Raw genomic sequence first — 18,160 nt, 5'->3', positions numbered from 1 at the left:
TGTACTGTATATATATACAGTGTTGGGGGTAACGCATTACAAGCAATAACAGATTTAGTATTCATCAAAATGAATTATAACAGTGAAATGCAAACTCAGAATATGACGAAAACCTGCAATAATTTAATAAGTTAAATAACATAAATGTATCTAATCCCATTTTATTAACTAATGTCTTTGCTGCTGACCTTTGTTGAGCCAGTTCAATCATACTAATAAGCAAAAATGACTTTAGATAAACTAACAATCGTGCTTCATTGTTTTTTGTTTTATATTTTTTGTAATTGCTGTGTAAGAGTGTTGAACCTTACTCTCCTGTGTTCTACTGTACAGACGTGAATTAGCTTTTCCTTCAGCCTGAGGTTTATTACACTTTTTGGTGTTAAAGAGCTTTTACATTTGCTATAAATAGAACTTCTTATATTCAGAAAAATTAAGCCCTGCTCATATTTAAAAACTAATGCGAAGGTAACGCAAAAGTAATGTAATGCATTACTTTTCATAAAAATTAACTAAGTAATGTAATTAGTTACTTTCAAAACTTGACTATATATATATATATATATATATATAAATCTAAGCTTGTTGCAATGCATTCTGGGATTGCATTCTCCACAGAGGATTTATGTAGTGTCACCTTTGATTCAGACCTGAATGACGTATCTTAAGCGACAGCATAATTAAGTTACCTACCTTTTGGGACAGCCCATAGTACAATGCCTCCATAGGCAGCTCACTATATTTAGAAAATCTATGCGCACACATACACACATCGAGCTAACTTAACCACCATGGGTGCTGACTTATTCAGATATGCAGACTCACACTTACACACAAACACACACATCTGGTGAGACAAGCCTAGCCATAATTTAGACTGATAGGTAGACACACAGTGCCACATCATCTACTGCTCAATGGACCAAAGAGTTAAGAGAAAAGAGACTGAGTGAGAGAGAAAAACAGCCATAAGTCAAAAGTAGGAGCTGCAAACAGAGAAGACCTCATTTTATAGCCAATCTAAATATATACTAAAGGTCTATTGACACTTCCTGTGAAAGAGCTAAAGAGATAAAGTGGCAGTTCTAATTGTAAGGAGCAACCGTGAGAATCAAAAGCAGTGTGTTGTGTTAGGAGCGCCTCAGTGAATGACAGTCTGGGGAAGATGTGGCTCGCTGGCAGCCCGCTTGTGACAGAGGTGGGGTGACAGGCAGAAACATAAGGGGGCAGGGTCGCTGTTTGATTTGATTCCCCAGTTGAGTTAAAGCATTGGGAGTTGCATACTCATCACTTGTGACGATTCAACACTTTTTTTCCAGACTATTTCCTTCCCTTTCTCTCCCTCTCTCATCTGCACATTGCTACTGAACCTTTGTCTAATTGACAGTTTGACTAACTGAAAAAAAAAACCCTGACGTGTCAAAGCGATTCTTTTCTTTGTCTCTAGCTTTTCATCTTCACATTATTCATAAGGAAAAGAGCCACATAAACAGAATACTGGAACAAAAACAAAATAAAGCACAAGCAATGCCAGCCGGCAGGTCCGAAACTTTTTGTTTTTAATGCATTGAAAGCAGTTTGAATAGACTTAATTGCACAGTAAAGTATGAATCTTAAGATTTCCGCAAACTTTGCTCAACAAGCAGGTTTACTAAGTCTGCAGCTTTGTCTTTGATATCTAAAAAAGGTAACAAGGCGACTGCTCTTGTTTTCAATCAGGTTTGCAATCAAGCCAGATCTCGAAGTTTGTAGGCCTTTGTTAGAAGTTACCCTGAACAGCCAGATAAAGAGATATTAATATTTATTAAAAACAGGAGTTTATATATTAATTTAAAACACTTAAGCCAAAATGTATTTGCATTGCATGAAGTGTCAAAACGAAAGTTATTTATTTTTATCATCTATATAGCGCAAGCACACTTTTAAATCAAAACTTTTCACAAATTGACATTTGTTAGGTTTCCAAATATTATAAAATATATAGTTCAAAATGAAGGCAAAAGGTATTTGGACACTTTCTGATTGTACTAATTTAAGGAACACCAATTTTGTTTGGACAACTGTGAACTGAGTGTTCCTTTAAAGGAACTGACTTCATACTGTACATGCACAAAAAATTCTCAGAATTTATTATTATTTTTTATTTTTTTTGCATAGGTTTTAATATTTTGTGATTCAATGAAATTCAGCCACCTGTATGACATAACGCACACACACACTTATAAATGTTCACAGATACGACAAAAACATGTTCAACTCAAAAAAAAATAAAAATTTGTTATTTCGTTCTATAATTTAAAGTCATTCTTACATTTTTAAAAGTGGCTTAAGTAACCAAACACTTTTTAGGATCACTGCATATATATATATATATATAAAACACAGTTCAGTTCTAGTTTTATTCCAACTGGTAAAAGGCCATAAACTCTTGCAAACTGGAGCATGTTTCTTAAATGGGTTGAGGCCAGTTCCACTTTAAATAGCATCTGAATATGGCAAAAATGATCTTCTCGAGCCAACTCTGGAAAGAGGTGCACTTACGTGGTAGGAGGCTCTCTCCTCTCTGTCCAAAGGTTTAGTGACAGACATTTTCCCTGTCACAGGATCAATGACGTAGACGTCATTGGGAGGCTGGTCTGCTCCGGCTCCTGTTATACTGTACCGGATCTCAATCTCTTTGTCCTGGTCCGATCGAATCTAAAATAAATTGACACAATGAGTAAGAAACCTTGATGGGTAGAACTTTAATTGAATAAATCATTAACAACATCATATAATGCTTACCATATCATATATTCACATGGCTAGAAACATGAGATAATGTGCTTGTTAATGTTTACTAATAAACATATTAAACATTACCTAATGATTAACAGATCATGTAAATTAAATTGCTTAAAAATATTGTTAAACTTTCAATTAATATGATCATTCACTTTTTGCCATTGAGAAGACTGATAATAACAAAAGTACTAATGATTAGTAAACGTTTATTGATGATAAATAGTGAACTATTCAAATGATGAATAGTTTCCACTTTAGATTGGGTACTGTAAAAACATGATAAATAAATAAATAAATAAATAAAATAAATGATTTGTTAAGATGTGTAAATATTAGAAGTCTACAAAACAAACAAAGTCCAAACACATTACCTTTACAGACCGTGATTGAGTTAATTAATAATATGTTAACATGTAGTCTTTGAAGTGCTTAAAAAGACTAATTAACCATTTTTTTTTCAACACAACATTACATTACAAGTGTACAAATGAGGATTAGGTAACACAGTATATGAACTGAAGTTTAATGACATTTGTTAGCATTCAAAAGTACATTAACAAATAAGCTTGTAATATTTGTTCAAATCACATTTTTAAAAAGTGCATGATCATATGAATTTGAATGAAATAAATATCTGTTAATCATTAGATAATAATTAATAAGTACATTAGCAAACATTATCTCATATTTCTAGCCATGTGAATATATATTATCTAATTATCAGTTAAGTATCAGATAACATTTTAATGATTTTTTAATGAAAGTTATAAAAAATTGTTACCAAGATTTTACACTGGCTACCAACATTATTTATTGTACAAAATAGAACAAGATTAAAGCATTAAATTATATTAATATCATAATATCACAATAAACTATTTAGAAAAAACAAACAAACATGGTTGAGTATAACTGTATGATCAATTGTACAGACTAGAATAGACCAAATGCCTTGAGTAGACATCATCCACACACTTTCATGACAAATGTCAAATCATTTCCATACGCATACAATAACTGTCTATATGATTTCTGAAAACATTCTGTCACAAGCCCACTGGTGCTTAGTTTACATTTTTCTAAAAGTTTGCATAAATAGAGACACTGCTTGTATTTCTGTGCTTTTTCTCAATACAACAACATTGCACTGCACAACCGATCCAATCTTTAAGCTTCAGTAGCATCAGGAAATTAAAAAATGTACAATGGAAAATGTGGCAGTGACATGTCAAATGCTTGCTTATTAATCAAAGTCAAGCCAGTGTTGCTTCCCAAACAGTAAATAGTATTCAGCATCAGGCTTTGATACTTGATAGTTGGATGCCAAGTGAACTGAGCCATCGATCACAATGATAATGCTTTAGTAGACACTTTCTCTCAGCTGCCTGTCATACAAACTTGTCTCAAAATGCCTGAGAATAAAAAATAAAAAAAACAGATTGATAAAGCAACATAGACTTGTTTATCAAAGTTAATGTGTGTGTTTTTCTGTGTTAAAGTTTCATTCTAAACCTTTATGGGCAGAGAGAGCTATACACAAAGAGCGGACATGAGTACACTACTAAAAGAAATCACTACTTGACAGATTTCTCTGAAAACACTGTTGTGCTTATAAAACCGCATCCAGTGAAATGTGCGTATAGGGCCATGATAAATGGGAGAATTCTAAAGACAGGCATTATTTTTTGCAATTTCAATTACACTGCTTTGTCAAAGAAATTACATGCTTCAGAAATTAAAGAACACCGTATATACTTTCATTGAACGACTTAATGAGAAGAAAAGTGACATTTCTGGCCTACTTTTAATTGAAGCTGGATCATTGGCATGTATGAAATCCTTGTCTTCATATTGTCCTTCCAAACTCTGTTTAATGTAAAGAACAGATGCATACACAATTCTCTCTCATTCTTCCCCATCTATCTCTTTTTTGTCTCCCGTTTTTTTATCTGGCATCATTAACCATGGCATGGCTCAATGCGAGGCGTTTCCCTCTTCTGTTTTCCCTCTCTCTTGCACTGAAGCAAGAAACATGTTGCAGAACCATGGGACATTAAACATCTGGATATCAATCTGCTTGATGCTTTGGTTTGACAGAGGATGTTTCTCACTATGGTTCTTCTCATCAAAAATGCCATAATAACAAATTTTTTGAAGCATGTTTAGCCTGTTTACGTAACGAAATGCTATTGGACTAGAGATCCGACCAGGAATTCAGTTGTACTGGTAGTTTTGTTTTCTTAAATGTGATAAACTTATCATAGCATCCAAAAATGTCACCTAAAATGTAACTCTTGTTTATTGCCAACTGTACAAATGTTTAAGGGAAGAGCATTGGATCAAATATAATAAAAACAGAAACAGAACTCAATGTGTACAGGCAGAAGGTTTTATCTCTGGTTAACTCAATGTCACTAAAGGTATGCCACAGGGGTCAGTCCTTGGACCACTCCTATTTACTCTATATATAAATAATATTGATCATAATGTTCAAAATGTACATTTTCATTATTATGCTGATGATACAGTTATATATAGTTCAGCAACCACACCCAATCTGGCTCTCTCTCAGTTACAGATTGCATTTGATATTGTTCAGCCTAACTTATTTGAATTGAAACTAGTTTTAAATGTTGATAAAACAAAATTCATGATATGATAAAATAAATCCCCCATAATAATCTTCTGCCTATTACTCATCCCAAGGTTCAGAAATTGAGTTTGTGTCTCAGTATAGGTATCTGGGGATTTTAATTGATGACGTTCTCTCCTTTGGCCCTCATGTTCAGCAACCGGTTGAAAAGATTGAAAGTGAAATTGGTTTTTACTTCAGAATCAAATCCTGTCTTTCCTTTGAGGCAAAAAAGAGACTTGTTGCAGCCACATTTATGTCTGTACTGGACTACGTTGATGTTATATATATGCATGCATCTTCACAGTGTTTACATGCTTTAGACACTGTTTATCATGGTGCACTGAGGTTCATAACAAATCTTAAAACCCTCACTCATCATTGTGTGTTGTATGCTCGGGTTGGCTGGTCTGTGTTGTCCATCCGAAGACAAAAACACTGGCATGTTTTTATTCATAAATCTATCCTGGGTTTACTTCCTTCCTATCTTTGTACAACCCGAATTCCGGAAAAGTTGGGACGTTTTTTAAATTTTAATAAAATGAAAACTAAAGGAATTTTTAATCACATGAGCCAAAATTTTATTCACAATAGAACATAGATAACGTAGCAAATGTTTAAACTGAGAAATTTTACACTTTTATCCACTTAATTAGCTCATTTAAAATTTAATGCCTGCTACAGGTCTCAAAAAAGTTGGCACGGGGGCAACCAATGGCTAAAAAAGCAAGCATTTTTGAAAAGATTCAGCTGGGAGAACATCTAGTGATTAATTAAGTTAATTGATATCAGGTTTGTAACATGATTAGCTATAAAAGCTTTGTCTTAGAGAAGCAGAGTCTCTCAGAAGTAAAGATGGGCAGAGGCTCTCCAATCTGTGAAAGACTGCGTAAAAAAATTGTGGAAAACTTTAAAAACAATGTTCCTCAACGTCAAATTGCAAGGGCTTTGCAAATCTCATCATCTACAGTGCATAACATCATCAAAAGATTCAGAGAAACTGGAGAAATCTCTGTGCGTAAGGGACAAGGCCGGAGACCTTTATTGGATGCCCGTGGTCTTCGGGCTCTCAGACGACACTGCATCACTCATCGGCATGATTGTGTCAATGACATTACTAAATGGGCCCAGGAATACTTTCAGAAACCACTGTCGGTAAACACAATCCGCCGTGCCATCAGCAGATGCCAACTAAAGCTCTATCATGCAAAAAGGAAGCCATATGTGAACATGGTCCAGAAGCGCCGTCGTGTCCTGTGGGCCAAGGCTCATTTAAAATGGACTATTTCAAAGTGGAATAGTGTTTTATGGTCAGACGAGTCCAAATTTGACATTCTTGTTGGAAATCACGGACGCCGTGTCCTCCGGGCTAGAGGAGGGAGACCTTCCAGCATGTTATCAGCGTTCAGTTCAAAAGCCAGCATCTCTGATGGTATGGGGGTGCATAAGTGCATACGGTATGGGCAGTTTGCATGTTTTGGAAGGCTCTGTGAATGCTGAAAGGTATATAAAGGTTTTAGAGCAACATATGCTTCCCTCCAAACAACGTCTATTTCAGGGAAGGCCTTGTTTATTTCAGCAGGACAATGCAAAATCACATACTGCAGCTATAACAACAGCATGGCTTCGTCGTAGAAGAGTCCGGGTGCTAACCTGGCCTGCCTGCAGTCCAGATCTTTCACCTATAGAGAACATTTGGCGCATCATTAAACGAAAAATACATCAAAGACGACCACGAACTCTTCAGCAGCTGGAAATCTATATAAGGCAAGAATGGGACCAAATTCCAACAGCAAAACTCCAGCAACTCATAGCCTCAATGCCCAGACGTCTTCAAACTGTTTTGAAAAGAAAAGGAGATGCTACACCATGGTAAACATGCCCCGTCCCAACTATTTTGAGACCTGTAGCAGAAATCAAAATTGAAATGAGCTCATTTTGTGCATAAAATTGTAAACTTTTTCAGTTTAAACATTTGCTATGTTATCTATGTTCTATTGTGAATAAAATATTGGCTCATGTGATTTGAAAGTCTTTTAGTTTTCATTTTATTAAAATTTAAAAAACGTCCCAACTTTTCCGGAATTCGGGTTGTACATACATCTGTAAAAAGTATGCTTGTAGCTATAGACTGGTCACAGTATATATTTTTACTGTCTGTTCCAGTGGTACGTACTGAGTTGGGGAAAAAGACATTTAAATTTGCTGCTCCCTCTGCCTGGAATTGTTTGCAAAGTACATTGAAACCGAAGGAACTGATTTTGTTGCACACTTTTAAAGTAGTTTTAAATGATTTGGAGAATGAAACATCGGGTTGTAGATGTTTTAGCTAGTTATGTATTGATATTGAAATTTCATGGATTTGCTTGTGTGTTTATATGTGTCTGTATTGTTGGATGTTATTTGTTAAACTCAAACGTTCTGTGTCTGTCAGTCTTAGCCAGGACACTTTTGTAAAAGAGATTATTAATCTCAATGTGCTTCTCTCCTGGTAAAATAAAGGTTATAATAATACTTAAAAAAATTATATGTAAAATTAAATATAATCTTGTTAAATGCACTTTCTAAAACTGCAATATATATGTGCATCAACTGACAGCCCAAGAAGAAATAAGTACTGAACACATAGATGTAGAAATGCATTTCTGCATTGCAAAGTGCTCTCTCTTTATTGGGGTCTGTTTATTTTTGTATTATTGTTTTATTTTTTGTTTACACCTCCGGCTTCACGATTTAATTCCCACCCTTACAAATTTTAGTGCACTGGCTTCTCGGTATACAGGAATACGACTGAAAGTAATGGAAGCAGAGTGGAGATATCTTTCAGGAGATGTGTTTATGCACCCACGTAACTATCTCCACTTTCAAATGAAGCAACACTTCATGAAATATCACCAGATTTGAAATTATGACCATGTTTCTGTGTGTCACTGGGCTTTGCGAAGTGCAATACATTTGACGTGAGGGGATTTTGTGCTGAAGCAATCAAATGTAAACCCTGACGCGTTTGAGTCACGGGATATAAACCCCACACCCCGCCTACCCATTTCGTGAGCTGTGGGTCTGGAAACCATGCGTGAAAGTGAAATGACTGGTGAGCGTGCTACAGTCCTTTTTTGCATAACGTATTCCGCAGACTGAGCATGATGGCTTTCTCTTCATTTCACTCAGACACTGAACTCCCACACATGACCTTTCGGTGCAATATCTGAACCTCGCTCTCCCCCTCTCTATGCTTTGGTAAAGTTCTCTTTCTATTTAATCGACTGCTTAAAACATCTAAGAGATACGCTGCTCAGGACATTGAAACTCTGTATATTGATTTGGTAATAAAACATATTCCTGGTAGCTTTCAGTACAGCTCGAGCCTGCATTTAATATCAAGGTTTTTTTGAATAGACAAAAAGCAAGGAATCAAAGTTCGGGAATTTTTTTATATTTTTTTATCTTATTACTTTCTTGCATGAACTGGCAATCAAATCTGAAATCCCAGAAATAGTTCTTTGTATTTGGCTAAAAACATGGCAGCTACATATCAATTTAGAGTCCGAAAGGGATTGGAAATTTCTTGTGGTAGGAAAATAACATATCGCAGCATCCTCCTTGCAAACATTTGAAGAATGGATGGCGTTCTGGGAGGTTGACAGGTAAGAGATTGGTATGTGGGCTACATAGCATGGATCAAAGAGAGTTTTTCTGCTCAATAATTCAGCAGCCGTGGTGCACCATGAACACACACCTAGAATATCTACCATTCCTGATTCCTGATTCAGACATTCGCTGCTCGAGCCAACCCGATGACACATCCCCTTAAATATCCCAGAGGGAAGGAGGTAAGGTCCCTTGTACATTTAAAAGTCTCTTTAAAATTCCTCCCGTAGGCACCCTGGAAGGATTTGTCACGTTTGAAACCCTGGCCCCCCAAACTCCCTGTTTAATGAATGTTCTTTATAATACTAAATTGAATAAATGATGATCGTGCCCTCGTTAAGTCCCCTGGGCTTGATTGAGTCATCTGAATTCAGTCCTAATGACAAAAAGCAATTTCTGAAATCTTCCTCCCACTCGTTAGTTGTAGAATTACAGCGAGTGCGGGGTGAATTGGGGAAGATGGCTAGCACGTGAGGAACGTGCTCTTTCTGCAGACAGCATGTTGGAGATAAATGCAACGTTTCTAGGGCAGGTTCAGAGTGACTTCTGCCGTTTTCTGGTGAACTTTACCGTCCTGGGAGAGGTTGTATCAGAGTCCCTTACAAAAGAGCAAATGGAGTCAGGCGAGGGATTAGCACAAGTGCCATGGAGTAATTCTTTAGAAGTAGTGACACTATTAACTTTCTGCAGTAGTCTGACAGTGGTTTTTTTAAATAGTGCATTTTTCCCCATTAACACAATACTCTTGCCAACAAACTGTTATATTGTCACACAGAAACAACATGATTATTATTATTTTTTTTTTACAACTAGTTGCGTTAAAAAACAGTTATAGAGGAATAACATTTTAAGGGTTTAAGTGTAAGTCTTCTGTTCTCACAATAAACATAAATTAGGTGTATTGTATTTTTACGGTAACACTTTAGTATAGGGACCAATTCTCACTATTGACTACTTGCTTACTAGTATGCATATTATTTGCTTAATTGTTGTTTATGAGTACCTATAAAGCACATATTTTGAATTACCATTTGATACATCCTTAATCTTACCCAATAACAAAACTTAGCAACTACATTACTAACTATTAATAAGCAGTAAATAGAAGTTTATTGAGGCAAAAGTTGTAGTTAACAGCAAGAACTGGACCTTTCTAGTGTAATTGTTCACATTTTCACAGAGCACAAAAACGCCATCCTGGAAAAATTCACATAGAGCGGTGAAAAGTTACTGAAATTGAAATCTGAAAAAGTCATGGAAAAGTCAAGGAAACTTCAACAACGAATATCAGTTTTACTAGTTTCAGTATTCTCTAAAATATTTCATACAGACTAGACTAGAGCAGAAATTGGTCTTTGTACGTGCAACTGATATAAAAGTGATTTGTAAAAACCCTCATCCAGTAGAAAAGTCATGGTCAAAAGTTGTAGGAACCCTATAATGAATTCAACCCCTCAATGTGCACCAAAATATGCCTCTGCTTAAATTATAATGTTGAACAGCCAAATATTTAAATGAAGCTGTAGTTACTTTTTGTTAGTAGCCTTTAGCATAAAAACTTTTTTAAAAGACTAGCATGCTTTTATCTAACTACCTTAAATGAGCTTAGTACAAAAACTGATTTGAACAATGTTAACCTTAACAAATGGCAGACTCAAAGTGAACAGTGCATTTAAGGTGTATTTGAATCAGTGTATGATCCCTGAGAATCGAACCATTACTGCAGGGTTGCAAGCGGCATATCAGTTGAGCTACAGGAACCACTTTAGATGCAGAGAACGTTCAAAATACAGCGTAATGCTCTTTTACATCAGAGACTGAATCCTTCATTAGCTTTTCTCTGCATTGCCGTTTTTCATTTTGGGATTCAGCATAATGAAACAGACAAAGTTAGAATAACAAATGTACTATTAATTTCAAGTTATTTGAAGTTATTCACATGTGCGACCAGCAAAGTATGAAAACTCAAATTGAGAGAGAGAAAATAAAACACAATAAATCAAATCAGATTTAAAAAAAAAAAAACTCTTGGAGCTCACTGAAATGCGTGACTGAAGCCCAAAAAGAAAGTTTCTTTTCTATAGGCCTCTCTGGATTCAACTAAAGTGTCTTGATGGCCCACTCTTATTTCCTACCCATCAGTAATGTCTTTTTTTTTCTCTTGATTTTATAGTATTGCACTCTCATTTTATGACTTCTTATTGGCACTGTCTGCTCTTACTATGAGAACCCGAGGCATTCAAGCAGGCTATGAGAGTCAAGAGCTGTGTGAGGTGGTTGATGAGCTGGTCAACGTGTGCAGTCTGATGAGTGTATCTGTTCTCCGACCTACAGGCAACGTCGAGCTTCCTACAAGCTGTTTTGATAAGTAAAGCATTGTGGTCAGGTATTCTCACTGCAGTCAAGCCGGTCGAATTTGTCTTTTTGTGTCCTTTAGTGCTGCTTATTGTCTGCCATGCACCTGATGTTTGGGTTTCATTTGCGGTGGCACTTGTGTAACATTTGTGGGTGCACATGTGTCTCTATGAAGGGTTTCTGATTACATATTGTGCTAGACCTATCACACTCAATAATTCAGCATACAAGCTCTTATCCGACTATATGGAGACCAGGGCTGCTGTTTAGTTTCATTGTCTTCTGTCCAAAGACAGATGGATACAATTCACCAGGATGAATCATCTTCCTGCCAGCATGCTAAAGGATGAGCAATGCACCAAAAAAGAAAATGTGAGAAGCCAAAGTATAGGATTTATTGAGAAAAGGAAGAGTGGCTTAAATTTTTTTTAGAGGAACGGTTGAAACTTATTGCTTTGGCAGACCATTCAAGACGCTTTAGGAAATAGTCGTGCGCATTTAGAAGATTAGTCACATCCTTTAATGCCAAGGTTCAAAGCAATAAACAATAAACCTCTCTACATCGTAGGAATGTGACCAAAACCTGGCAGATTGAAACAAATTACCCTACAGTAGAACGCTTTCAAAAGTGTCTATCAAACGCTTCTTCCCTCCGTAAATTTGACAGCAGTCTACTTCTGTCAGTTTGATAACTCTCAGAATCATAACATAGTTTCTTATGTTTAATATCAAGGTGATAACCCCAAAAACTGCCTTACTGTTCTTAAGGCATTCTGTCTCGTTTTGATCCTGGATGGTGTATCTCCTCAAAGCCCTGTCATGATTAATGAAGGTTCTCTCTCAATGATGGACAAATTCAAATGTGGAGATGAGCTGATCAAGCTGGCAGCAGACTAGAGAAAAAGAAGACCGTTGTTTCATTTGATCAGGTAACATTAGGAACTAAAGGAGATACAATATAAAAGTGAAAAAAAAAAACATTAAGAAAATGCTATATATATATATATATATATATATATATATATATATATATATAGCATTTTCCTAATGTTTTTTTTTTCACTTTTATATTGTATCTCCTCCTAAAGGGCGTATGTAAGTACCTTAAGGAATAAAATGTACACTTTTAAGGTACTAACATGAGTATGTACATGTTTGTATAGGAAGCCCTAATTAGTGCTACAATACTAAGATAACACTTATACCACCCATTGTGTACTAATACTGCATGTACTGTACTTACTGTAGCTACCTTAGGGTACAGTACTAATATGCATATGTATTTGCATATTAGTACATTAAGGACTAAGATGCACAATTTAGGTAATAACAAATATCCTTAAGGTCATAAGGTAGACATGTACTTGCAAATTAGCATCTGAAGTACTAATGTACCGTATAAATTAGGCACAATGCGAACCTTAATATATTACTAAAGTACTAAAATTATATTAGTACATACTAAATACGAATAACCACTAAAATGTACACTTAAGGTACTAATATGTACCCTAAGGTCAAATTATTTATATGTATATTTGTACCTTAAAGGTATACTCCGACCAAAAATGAAAAATTTGACATTAATCACTTACCCTCATGTTGTTCAAAACATTTAAAAGCTTTGTCTTCAGAACACAATTTAAGACATTTTGGATGAAAACCGGGAGGCTTGTGACTGTCCCATAGACTGCAAAGTAAAATACACTGTCAAGGTCCAGAAAAGTATGAAAAGCATCGTCAGAATAGGCTTTAACCTGTTTGGAACAACATGGGGGTATTAATTAATGTCAAAATTAATTTTGGTATCCCTTTAAATACTAATATGTACTTGATTATCAGTACTTACAAGTATCTTAATAATTTTATCCTAATACTAATATGCACCCTACAAGTTACTTTTTAGTGTACTGTCCCTGTTGTATAGTGTACATTACTACAGCTATAAGCATAATTGAATTAGCCAAATAAATGAATAAACAAATATGCAATGCAAGGTTTGTTAATGGCAGTCACTGCAATTATATGACAATCTTCAGAGTTCTGTGCACACCGATTCAGCCTGCTTATGACTTATATGAAGTCATGAAAAAAAGAATGAAAAAAAGAAGTCATGAATGACATCTTTAAGATTGAGTTCCGGATGCTCAGGTTTAATATTTCTCAAGTGAAAGCTGGAGTCAGTCAAATACTCTTGCTCTTAAATCCCATTAGAAACAGATGAAACTGTCTGTTCCACACAGGCTACTTTAATATGGATCCTAACCTGAATAGGAAAGGAATATGGAGTAGCTGGAGTTTGAAATATGGATTTTGTTCTTCCCTATTTCTTTCTTTTTTATCCCTGCTTCTTCCTTTCTCTGTCTGGGTATAGATAGCATGAAGAGGAATTCCATCTATATAAATGAGGCGGCAATGGAACATGAGGGGGTGATTCAGCTAGACTGATATTCGAAATTTAAACCAGCTCTATTCCAACATACAGGAACATGTCTTATTTGACTCTTGAATGCTTCGTCTCATTTTTCTGTAATTCCTCAGGTCCTGTAGTGAGATTAATGGCCCGGCTTTAATTCCAACAGTGCTGTGTGTACCCATAAAGGCTAGTTTTGTAATTGTAACCTCTTGTGACTTCGAGATATACAGAGTGTAATTCGAAGAGAAGTATCCACATTCCATGTGCTGCAGGTAAGGGGGGAAAAAAACCCTGACACAATTAAATGTAAAATGAAGGTAGGTACAGAATTTGTAAGGACAGAAATGGAAAAGTTATTCTGATTACACTCACTAGAGAAGCTGCTCGAACTGAATACAGGACATAATCATAGAGCTGGGCGATATCAGGAGTTTATCACCAGGAGAATAAAGAGAAAGACTGAAAGATGAGCCACATCGCCAGGGCTGCAGTCATGCAGATCTTTTGTCAACGTGATCGATTTCTCTGTCTCCCCTGAAAGTTGTTCTTATTTTGAGACATAGAGAGAGAAAGAAAGGGAGAGGGGAGCGACAGTGCAGAAGAGAAAATAACCATCTGAGTGAAAAGACGAGAGGAATGGAGAAGGATGAAGAGAGACAGCCATCTGCACAGATACAGCCCAAATCAAATTGCATGAATTCACCACTGCATTCTCAGAGGAAGATGAACAGGAGATGAAGAGTGGAATGTGCCAATAACCGCATGATGTAGACAAATAAAAAAATAATAACGTCAGACGACTGGGGAAAAAAAACAGTGGAAGCCTGTTGCTTTTGTGAGGTTACATGTTTCCCATTTTAAAGAAAGCAAACAATAATAAAAAAAAAATCATTTAATCCAAACATGTTACAGCTGTTTTGTCTAATTATCTCATACACATGTATGCAAAACATAAAGCAGCCCCAAAAGTATTTTGACACTTAATCGCACTTACAAATGTGTGAATTTTGTCTTTGTGCAAATTAACAAAATGTCAAGCAGTCAAGCACTCCATAAAAAAATAGGTGTTAGGTTTATATATATATATATATATATATATAGTAAATAAAAGGTTTTTGTATATACCTGTATTTGTTATTTTTTTATATAATGTTTTGTAAATACATTACAAAATGTATTTATTAATAAATAATAAATAAAGTGAGAAAAGTGAAAGTGAAGTGACATTCAGCCAAGTATGGTGACCCATACTCAGAATTTGTGCTCTGCATTTAACCCATCCGAAATGCACACACACAGAGCAGTGAATACACACACACACACACACACTGTGAGCACACACCCGGAGCAGTGGGCAGCCATTTATGCTGCAGCGCCCGGGGAGCAGTTGGGGGTTCGATGCCTTGCTCAAGGGCACCTAAGTCGTGGTATTGAAGGTGGAGAGAGAACTGTACATGCACTCCCCCCACCCACAATTCCTGCCGGCCCGGGACTCGAACTCACAACCTTTCGATTGGGAGTCCGACTCTCTAACCATTAGGCCACGACTTCCCATTAAAACAAAGTATGAGATGAGTGGTCTGCTAGCAATTCATAGATCTGCAAAATGGCCTTCACACTAGTTGGTTAAATGTAAAATAAAAAAATAAAAAAAATTAATAAAAACCGGTTCAGTAACAACAGCAACAAATTGCCAATTGGTTTGACATTTTGTAACACAATGGAATTAATAAATGTTTAAGTGTGACTTAAGTGCACACAGCATGTGCCTTAAAGGCTTATTAATGCTGAGAAAGCAATAGGACAGTCATGAAGTCGTGCATCACAGCTTTTGAATGGAACTCTACAAACTGAAATGGCATTAACCGTATTTACATACGCTCCACCAAAACCTTTTCCCAACTGCAAAGAGGGGAACAGAATGGTGTTGAAATGAGATAATTAGGAAGAAAATTTATATTAATGGGTGCAAAGAATTGAATCACAAATGCAATTACTGCATTAGCTTTGCAATTAAAATAGCTGGCTGCTGAATACTCATGGAATTATGGGAGTTTTTCCACATATCAACAAAGACGTAAATTTCCCAAAGTCAGCACAATGGGCGAACAGTACAAATAGAGCCTTTATGTATTCCCTAGTAGAGTCCAACTGTATTCTTCTAGGCATGAGACTCTCTTTTTCTCTCCCTCTATAAATGCACAAGGACCCCAGAGACAGTGGCACAGGCTAATGACTGCTTTCAGTCCAATCACGCTGTGTCTATTGAAAAGCACAATGGACAAATCCCAGGGTACAAGCTAAGAGGTGGGCCAGCGGCGTAAAAAGGGGGGCCGGGTAATTAGACAACCTCTACACAACTGCAGGAGAAGAGGCGATGGTGTTGTGCTGCTTCTGCACTTTTTCTACCGTGCAATCTGCAGCTATCCACCTCGCCCATCTTTTCACTCTGTCTCTTTCTCTCCACTCCATGCTCTCATAAACACACGCACATATAGCATGAAGAATGGATGCGGGGAGAAATGTCAAGCGCGCTGGCGAAGCAGGGAGGGATAGAGAATAAAGAAGGAGCCAAAGATGCAGATGAGAGAGGGATTTGATAAGGGGGATGGAGCGAATCAATGCATAATGATGCCACTGGTTAATGGGGTGTTGGTTTAGCATTATAAGCCTCCAAATGGCTTTTAGAATCTCTTGGGTGAAATTTATAGTTTTTTGAGCCACAAAATAAAAATAATGTTTTCACAACAAACCCTCCATAATGTTGGGAATGACATACTACTATGAAGTGTATACTACCATTTAAAAAGTTTTGTGTCAGAACCATTTTTTTTTAATCCAGCAAGGATGCATTTAATTGATCAAAAGTGACAGTAAAAACATTTACAATGTTACAAGAAACTTCGATTTCAAATAAAATAAATGTTGAACTTTCCATTTGCAAAAGTTTCTGAACAAAAATATTAAGCAGTACAACTTTTTTTCAAAATTGATAATAACAAGAAATGTTAATTAAGTAGCACTCAGCATATTAGAATGAATTTTAATCATGTGAAACTAAAGACTGACGTAATTATGCTGAAAATGTTGCTTTGCCATCAGAGGAATAAGTTACATTTGAATATATAGTTATTTTAAATAAAATATTAAATATAATATAATACTTCAATATTATAAATAATATTATTTATTTAAAAAATATATAAATATAATAATATTTCACAATATTTTACTGTTTAAATCAAATAAATGCAACCCTTGGTCAACATCTTTCAAAAACATCAAGAAGTCATAGCAAATATTAGCAAACTTTTAAAATGAGTGTATATGGTTAAATACACACAATACGTGATGTACATCAATGAAAAAAATAAACATGATTATTTTGCAATTTATCCAGTTTTGTACAAAGTCATTATTTGGAATTCTGATTAAATAAGTCAGCACCTATTATTTCCGGGTTCATCCATCATACTGGAAAAGGTCAAGTCTAGTACAATTCATTACAGGATACAGCACTCCATGTAGTGTGATCTGTGTTACACTTAGGGATGCAACGATACCATCTACTACATATAGACAACTTCATTTGAATGAAAAATAACAAATGAAAAAAATATATAATCACAATCTATGACAAAAATAATAGTGTGGATAGTTCAGCAGCAAAAGAAAAACAAGGGTGCACAATAGTTTTGTTAAATCTAGTGAAATATTTTATTTACAAATAAAAGTGAATATGTCTAAAATCTGGTAAAATGTTACACATTGCTCTTTGTATTGTTGTAAAATACATTATTAAGTATATACATTTATAATATATGATAGACAATATCGGATTTGGATCGGTCTCGTCTGACCGCTACCCCATCCGCAGAAAAAGCCAGTATCGGAGCCGATACTGATCCTGAGTATCGGATCGATGCATCCCTAGTTACACTAATCATTTTGGTAAATGAATTCGGGTCACTGAGGTACTGAATGCATACACTACTATATAATACATATGGCAGTGCATACAGTATAATACAAGTGCCAGTGATAAATATGCTTCTGTTAAAGACACAAATGTCCACATATGTAAAGAACATAAGCCTCCAACATGAAACATATTGCATACAAATATGAGGATTGTGTGGGCAGTAGAAACATGAGGGAGGTCAGTGACAAGCATTCGGTAGTGCAATTTTCTCACAGGATAAATTACCACACAATACCTTCTTAGCGTAACAGAAACGATCAACATTCACATTACAATATTATACTCTTAAAATTAATATTACGCACACCCACACACAAATGCTCACATACGCAAGCAGGCC

At 35.7% G+C, this 18,160-nt stretch overlaps 1 protein-coding gene across 3 annotated transcripts in view; it reads right to left on the bottom strand.

Moving 5' to 3' along the window:
- LOC132126796 (cadherin-4-like) overlaps positions 1–18,160 on the bottom strand; it is a 261,279-nt gene that overhangs the window by 46,765 nt on the left and 196,354 nt on the right. For all 3 annotated transcript variants that reach the window (XM_059538304.1, XM_059538305.1, XM_059538303.1), the window contains one exon: positions 2,542–2,697. In XM_059538304.1, coding sequence (XP_059394287.1) covers positions 2,542–2,697 — 156 coding nt within the window. The remainder of the gene's footprint in view (positions 1–2,541; positions 2,698–18,160) is intronic.

The sequence above is a fragment of the Carassius carassius genome, chromosome 44 (assembly GCF_963082965.1).
Source record: "Carassius carassius chromosome 44, fCarCar2.1, whole genome shotgun sequence".
NCBI classification, from domain to species: domain Eukaryota; kingdom Metazoa; phylum Chordata; class Actinopteri; order Cypriniformes; family Cyprinidae; genus Carassius; species Carassius carassius.
Note: the sequence above shows the minus strand (reverse complement) of the source record. Positions and strands in the feature narration are given on the sequence as shown.